Source organism: Argopecten irradians, chromosome 1, assembly GCF_041381155.1.
Source record: "Argopecten irradians isolate NY chromosome 1, Ai_NY, whole genome shotgun sequence".
In the NCBI taxonomy this organism is placed as follows: Eukaryota; Metazoa; Mollusca; class Bivalvia; order Pectinida; family Pectinidae; genus Argopecten; species Argopecten irradians.
Window position 1 is genome coordinate 30,281,016 of NC_091134.1, and position 8,573 is coordinate 30,289,588.

Consider the following 8,573-nt stretch of genomic DNA (forward strand, 5'->3'; position numbering starts at 1 on the left):
ATGCAATTTCTTAGATGTACATCAAAGGATCAAATTGTCTTTTTTGCCTCCAGTCCACTGGGGTGGATAATGCCAGCACAGGCGTCTGCTCCTGGGTTTTGAAAAAAAAAATGAAAAATATAACAGCTTACCCTACTATGTGGTTAGCTAACAGGCCGCTAGTGATCTATATTTTTCCAAACCCAGAAGCAGACGCCTACAGACTGGTGGTGATAATAAACCTTGCAGCATCGAGGATCCAATCAAGGGGACATAATCGTAGCATGTAAACATGTTTTCAATGTAGGTACATAGAACCAGAGATTTAACTTGTCTCTGATAAAACTATCTAAATTTATTTACACGTATATTAGCATGTATACTGTTTTGTTAAAACATGTAGATGATACTGTGTCTACGCTCGGGGCATTTGCAAGGCTAGTGAAACAAGTTGAACAAAACGCTTGTCTTTGAAGGAATAATTGTAAGCGTCATTGTGACAAAGATCTTATTATTTACAACATGGACGAACGTGAATCTGAGCTCCTGTGTAAGCTGGAGAACTTGAAGGATGTACGGTAAGATAATAGTAAACATGAGTGTGGAAAGCATATATCACCTTTTGTGTGAAATAAGTGAGTAAAAGAGAGAATATCGAATTAGAATTTTACCGTGCATGCACACGTATTTTCGATCGATTGTTACAGTACCGTACGCGTTAATATTGCAGACCCAACATGAACAATGTCAGACAGTTTATATTTTAGACAGTGTTAGGCTCCAACAATGTTGTACAGTGTATATATATATGTACATTGTACGTACGCAAATCCGTGTACATACACGTAAGTAAAACTCCAGAATACTGTAAACATGCTAAGTGAATTCGAACATTAGATGAATGTGGACAGAAGAAATGTACACAAATACTGCATCAGAGCAAAGAGGAAAAAGTAAAGTATTTAGTAAAACTATTTAAGCCCAAACTCAACAGTTTCAAGAATTATTTACTGCCTTTATAAGTTATGACATCACCTGATGCCATATTTTGCTCTCTATTGTTACTTATAGTTATAAGCATCTGGAGAGAAAACCAAAAATATTAATATTAATGAAGTCATAGATAAAAAACGGAAGAATATTCAATTTCTTCAAATTAGTTTTTGAATAATGATATTTTTAAAGATCTACATTTTTTACTAAAGCACAATTCACTGGTAACCCCATCCTCGATATTCCATTCGCACTTACGATTTCTTCACCCCTGGACTATCTCATAGTAAAACTGGAGGCAACAGAACTGGTAATTGAGTCCTTTGATATACATCAAAAGAGCCGTATAACGGTACACTGTGGTTGACTGTGTGGCTCTGAAGTTGAAAGTCGCTCTTTCTGTAGTCTTCAAAGGAAATCTTTCCTGGTCTGTGATTGGTCAAATGTTTTCTGCTGAACTGCCTTCAATTTCACTATAAGATAGTCCAGGGGTGTAGAGATCGTAAGTGATCGGAACCCCTGGAGTATCGAGGATGTGGTAACCTTAAATCCTTAATCTTGAGGAAAGTTGTTAAAATAACGACAGAACAGTTAATTTTTAACAAGTTTCGTCAGAATTAGCATATATGCTTTGTATATATCATATGATAGCTGCAATATTGTAGCTCAAAAGACTTTTTGAAAGAAAATGGTGTCGTCTTTAGAGCTAAAATTGGTACCTATTACTGCTAATGGAGCAAAATAATGATTATGCAAACCATTATAAAACGTTTGTTTGCATTTTTATCGTACTTGTTTAATATCGCTTACTTACTAGGCAATAAAACTGAACCACATAAAATATCAAATTCTCATCGAGGCATTATTCTTTTTTACATAATACATATGAAGGTCTTTCTGAAGGAAATTTATACGGCAAGTCCACAAATTATGAATTTGACGTCTTGTAAGCGGTACGGTAGATATTAAGAATGGTAGTTATGGTTTTGTTGGACAAAAATAATATGTAAATGCATGTATACGAATAAAATAATTGGAAACCTACAAAAAAGTATAGAAAACTATGCCCGAGTGATTTTTGGAAGCAGTGCTCCATTACGACACATAGGGACCAATTCGTAACCGGCCGAAAGGTATAGTAGGTCGGGTACATATATTTGTTCTAATCATATGATTGCTTTATACATACATGGATATTGAAACTTTGAAAATTACTTTCCTAGATCAAGATCCATGCAACTTGAAAAGGTTCGGTCTAGATTACGACAAGAATTGGAAATAACTGACACTGAAGAAAAGAGGCTAGATGAGTATCGCCAGGAAATGGAGCTTCTGCTTCAGGAAAAGATGGCCCATGTGGAAGAGCTTAGACTTATACACGCTGATATCAATTTGGTTTGTACTTCTCTGACTTGTCTGTTACAGGTAATAAAGTGAGTTGTATTGGTCTGTTTTTGACACTATTATATATGTGTGTCAGTGATTTAAGGGACTCCTAGTCTGGGACTAGATAACATTTTGAGAACCCTCTATATATATATTTCTTTGTATTGGGACTCATCAAAATTTGAAAATAAGTGGTCTGACCTTGCCTTAAAAAACCTACATAAATTACTCTCAACTTTAGATGGAGACCACCATCAAACAAGCAGAAGAGGAAAGGAACAGATCTCTGGAATCTGCTAAGAAATTATATGAAGAATTTCGACCTCTGAAGGGTGAGGTGGACCAAATGAGATCATCGATTGGGATGGATAAACTGCCAGACCTTCAGGAAGAAGATGAGAAACTTACACCAGAGTATGAAAATAATACATGTATTTGTTGGGATTTAGAATGCAACAAGTCCAACATTACTTATTTTTAGCTCACCTGGTCCGAAGGACCGAGGTGAGCTTTTGGGATACCGCAGTGTCCGTCGTCCGTCGTCCATCAACAATCGACTTCTTCTCCATAACTGCTGGTCGGATTTCAACAAAATTTGACTGGTAGCATCCTTATGGCCTTCTTACTGAAAATTGTACAAATGATGGGGCTGATCCCCCGGGGGCCTGAGGGGCGGGGCCAAAAGGGGTCAATTTGGCTATTTCCATATAAACAACTTCTTCTCTGAAACCAAGCATGGGTTAGCACCCATAATGCAATGGTAGCATCTTTATAGGATGGGGATTTAAAATTGTACAAATGATGGGGCTGACCCCCCGGGGGCCTGAGGGGCAGGGTCAAATGGGGTCAATTTGGCTATTTCCATGGTATTAATAAACGACTTCTTCTCTGAAACTAAGCATGGTATAGCACCCATAATGCAATGGTAGCATCCTTATAGGGTGGGGATTTAAAATTGTGCAAATGATAGGGCTGGACCCCCGGGGGCTTGAGGGGCAGGGTCAAAGGGGTCAATTTGGCTTTTTCCATATAAATGACTTCTTCTCTGCAACTAAGCGTGGTATAGCACCCATAATGCAATGGTAGCATCCTTATAGGGTGGGGATTCCAAATTGTGCAAATGATGGGGCTGACCCCCCGGGGGCCTGAGGGAAGGGGTCAAAAGGGGCCAATTTGGCTATTTCAATATAAACGACTTCTTCTCTGAAACTAAGCATGGTTTAGCACCCATAATACAATGGTAGCATCCTTATATTGTGGGGTTTCCAAATTGTGCAAATGATAGGGCTGACCCCCGGGGGCCTGGGGGGCAGGGTCAAAAGTGGTCAATTTCCATATAAATGACTTTTTTCTCTGCAACTTAACATGGGATTACGCTCATAATGCAATGGTTACATTGTTATAGGGTTTGGATTCAAAATTTTGCAAATAATGGGGCTGACCCCCCGGGGGCCTGAAGGGTGGGGTCAAAAGGGGTTAATTTAGCTATTTCCATATAAACGACTTCTTCTCTGCAACTAAGAATGGAAGAGCACTTATAATGCAATGGTAGCATCCTTATAGGGTTGGGATTTGAAATTGTACAAATGATAGGGCTGACGGGGCCTTAGACGGCAATAGATGCGAGGTCAAAAAGGTCAATTAGGCTACTACTTTCATATAAATTACTTTGAATCTGAACCTATGTATTGGATAGCATATTTGTATGGTATCAATAGCATCATTGTATGGTTGTGATTAAAAATTAAACTTTGGGAGTGAATTTTGCTTATTTTTCTAATTGTCAGAGTCTTGTGATAATTACTAACAAAAAACCAGGTGAGCGATACAGGCCCTCTGGGCCTCTTGTTTAGTTACATGTACATTAATCAATTACTAGTTTTACTTAGTCAATTTACTGAAGGATTTGCTTGAAAAACTTAATAATAATCTGTTCAACAGTGGACATATTTGGAATTTTCAAAATGCAAAAGAGAGAAAATACTTGTTTTCAGTCTAAGTTTTCTCATTGACAAATATCTTTTATCCTTACCAAAGTATGTACCCTTTATGCTTGGCTTTGTTAACACCAATGATTGTTATTTTGTAGTCAAAACTTTGTTTGTTCAGACTAAATTTTGAAAAGTTCATGGAAATGTAAAGGAAGCAATAAAATCTTATAGGCTTCAAATGATATATAACAATAACTTTGTTTCAGATATTTTGAAAAGCAGAGCAAAGATTGGGTCTCCGAGCCACCACCTGAACCCCAACTACCTCAGTCTCTTGCCATTGCTGCTGCTGCAGCACAACAGATCCAGGTTCCACGCAACAAGCCAGCAGAGAGACAAACCTTCAGACAACAACCACCTCCTATGAAGGTATGAAAAGCTCCAAATTTATATGGAATAGAGCATTTATTCCCGAATATGCTACTGACCTTGTCCAACAGGCCCTAAGGACCGACTGACCCTAAAAGTTACTGGTCCTGACTGAAAGTTACTGGTCCTTACAAAGTTACAATCCATCCTTCATCCTTGTAGTTTATATATTTACTAGCAAAGTAATAGTTTTACTAACAAAATATATCTGCATATCCGGATTAGCAATGTGCACTCTCAACAAATTTGACTGAAATCAGAATATTACAAATAAAAATGTTTTGTACAGTTTGATCTTCAACCTTTCTACAATTCTGCTGCTATGTTTGTTTTGTATATATCCTTTATCTGGACCAAAAGTTGCAGGTCAATGGAACAGATACATGGCAAAAATTGTCTTCCAGACTATAAAGTTGTCAGTCACATGCAGGCAGACAGACAGGTGTTAATTTTGATTCATCATGAACAAATAATGGTGCCTTGATTAAGTGTAAAATATATTATTCTTAAAAAAATAATTTTTATTTCATGGTTTAATGCATAAATGTTATCAATTTCATGGTTTAATACATTGAAATATGTTACTTTAGCTGTACAAAGTTGTCTGCTCTTGTAGACCTAGCTGCAATATTGTAGCTCAAAAGACTTTTGACAGAAAATGGTGTCGTCTTTAGAGCTACAATTGGTGCCTATTACTGCTAATGGAGCAAAGTAATAATTATGCAAACCATTATAAAACGTTTGTTGCATTTTTATCGTACTTGTTCGATATCGCTTACCTACTAGGCAGTAAAACTGAACCACATAAAATATCAAATTCTCATCGAGACATTATTTTATATGTTATTTTAATTTATACGGCAAGTCCACAAATTGTGAATTTGAAGTCTTGTGAGCGGTACGGTAGATACTAAGAATGGTAGTTATGATTGTTTTGGACAAAAAATATGTAAATGCATGTATACGCATAAAATAATTGGAAACCTACAAAAAAGTATAGATAATTATGCCCGAGTGATTTTCGGAGGCAGTGCTCCACTACGACACATAGGGACCAATTCGTACCCGGCCGAAAGGTATAGTAGGCTGGGTACGTATATTCGTTCTATTGTAGACCCTGTATATTGGTGATCACATGATTGCCAATCAAGCATTTTTTCAGGAAAGTCAGGAAAAGTACATAAACCCACAGTAATTTTCACTCATAAACTAATAAATAATTAGTACCTGCCCTAAAGAACTAATTGATCATGATAAAAGCATTGTGTTATTTGCATATATACGATATCAGATTTGATTTTAATTTTTTTCAGGCTTGTTTATCTTGTCACCAGCAAATCCACAGGAATGCACCTATCTGTCCTCTGTGTAAAGCTAAAAGTAGATCTCGCAACCCAAAGAAACCAAAACGCAAGCTCGATGAATGATATTCATATTATAACTGCAGTCTGTCAAGCTGAATTCCATTCTTTAGAACTAGGGTTTGAATTGTATACACAGTATCTAATTTCCAGTAGACTTGAAGTAGAATATTTGAGTATCGGTTTGTTGTATGTAGTGTTTAGTGGATAGAAATGTGTATAAATCTAACTGCTAACGATTAAGGTTCATTGACACTCCAGCATTGTTATTTTTCTTCAAGATATGCACAGTGAGCTATAATGGTTGTGTTTGCAAATAAAGCATATCTATACCTTTTAGAAAATATGTTTTTGATATAGACATGTATATTGAGAATGAATTAAAAAAAAACCAAGAGAGAAAGATCATTTTGTCAATTTACCGGTAAATTTGTTTGGCTGTTTAAATCTTCAATATACATTTTGTACTGTGAAACAGAATAATTTTCCATTTAAGAACATCATATTCAATTGTTCATATTCCTATGTTTGAAGTATTGTAATAGAGGTTCGTGTTTGTAATCAAGTGTATGTGAGTTTTTATTTTACATTCAAGCATTATTGACTCTTCCATAGTTTAAATATTTTCTCTTATCAATGAATTTGCATCATTACATTTTTTCTTCTTCTCCAAATATAATATGTTAGTTAAAATTGTGTTGTATTTTAACCATGGACCATGACATTTTAACATTTCATTCATTGTTTGTGTGTTACTGGTAAAATGATCTGTTTTTACGTTAAGTAAAACATAGCTAACTACTGCAATATGCTGTCTTTATCAGACATAAACAAATATTTTGATTGTTGTTTTCTGGCTTACCTCCCGATAAGATTGGAAAAATTGTTGATAAAATTATTTTTGAGTGCAATATCGTATCTGCTTGTTTACACGTTTTGGTTTTTTTTTTATCTTTCATAATCTGCATTTGAAATGATATGTCATCTAATTTGAGGTTGTTTTAAAATGTGCATTGCATGTCAGTGAATATTGTGTAGGATTATAAAAGTTCAATAGGATTGATTTAACATTGCACATTTAGTTTGTTCTCTATTGAAGTCAATATCATCAGAAAACTTTAAAAAGAAACTAGTAAATAAATTGAGTCATGATTTTGTGAAACTATCTTCACATTTCAGGTTTGTTAAGATTATAACCAGTTATCTGTCACAACTAAAGAGTTAATTGTTAGTGACCTTTCAATGTTACATTTAAAACTGCTACTTTCATCAAGCCAATAGATAAAACGTGTGAATGAGCTGATAATTACTATTGTAGATGGATAAGTGCAGCTTTAGGATATAGAATAGAGTGAAAAGCTGTTTTGATCAAAGGTGATCCACTTTTGTGATGAATTAAGCTATGAATGTTTCAAGCACTGTTCGCTAAATAACTCTTCATGAAGATGAATATTACCAGCTTGTCATTAATCTTTTTTTTTAACTATCATATATTTCATTTTCAATGTACACATTCCACCATCCTCATTACTCCATGGGTTACTATCACTGTGATTATATACACCCCTGGACTATGTCATATTGAAACTAAATACGACAACATATGAGGCAGGTAGTTTGGTCCTCTTATGTACACTGTATGATTTTGAAGTTAAACATCGCATTAAATACTTTGTAGACCTGTGATTGGTCAGTTTTTCTCCTGTGATGTCTTTAGTTTAACTATGACATAGTCCAGGGGTAGATAAAATGACCATGATAGTAACCCCTCAAGTATTGAAGATTAAAATCCACTTGCTCCAAAATATTAATGAAATTCCATCAGTATTATATCAGTACACTTTATGTCTTTGTCATTCTGAGATCAGAATGAGTGTGTACACCAAAGAATGATGTAAAATTGGTGCTATATGTTGGACAATGTTAGGTATATTTTTGTGATAGGTATTTCAGATTTTTGCTAATGTCAAATATTGTATATCATTGACTTGTTGAGTAGATCCTATATTTGTTGTACATGTACCAATTTTTTATACGATTGATTTTATTAGACTAGAATAAAGATGAAAAATATTTATCCTGATCATGAGTTGTAATTACTTTCATACCATATTTGCAGCAATTAGAACCCTCCTCTTTTCTGAAGGAATTGGAGTTATACAAGCAGAGGCTATTAACGGTCACCTAAGTTCTGATATAGAATGAATTGAAGATGGATAAACACTCTATATTGGCCCATTACACTCACCAGGCTCTTGAAGTCAGTCTGGATAAATTACACAATGTGAGCACATGATTTTATACATAGTGCAAAAATGGCTGCAATCTGACAAAAGATCCATATGTAAGTCTTTGATAAAACGAAGAAAAAAAACCAAACAACATTTACATAATCAAAGTGATTTTATCAATTGACCTTTCAATCTATGAAGAGTATACAGTATTTGATTTCATCACATCTATGATTTCAGGAGAATTTTTTTTATTTCAGTCA

General features: G+C 35.1%; 1 protein-coding gene across 1 annotated transcript; it reads left to right on the forward strand.

Annotated features, from left to right (window-relative positions):
• The first annotated feature begins 410 nt into the window (after positions 1-410).
• LOC138323690 (zinc finger C4H2 domain-containing protein-like) lies at positions 411-8,162 on the forward strand. Its single transcript, XM_069268480.1, has 5 exons — positions 411-557; positions 2,196-2,367; positions 2,600-2,772; positions 4,556-4,718; positions 6,032-8,162. Exons 1-5 carry the CDS (start codon positions 502-504, stop codon positions 6,143-6,145), a joined length of 678 nt encoding a protein of 225 aa, XP_069124581.1. The 5' UTR covers positions 411-501; the 3' UTR covers positions 6,146-8,162.
• The last annotated feature ends 411 nt before the right edge of the window (positions 8,163-8,573 follow it).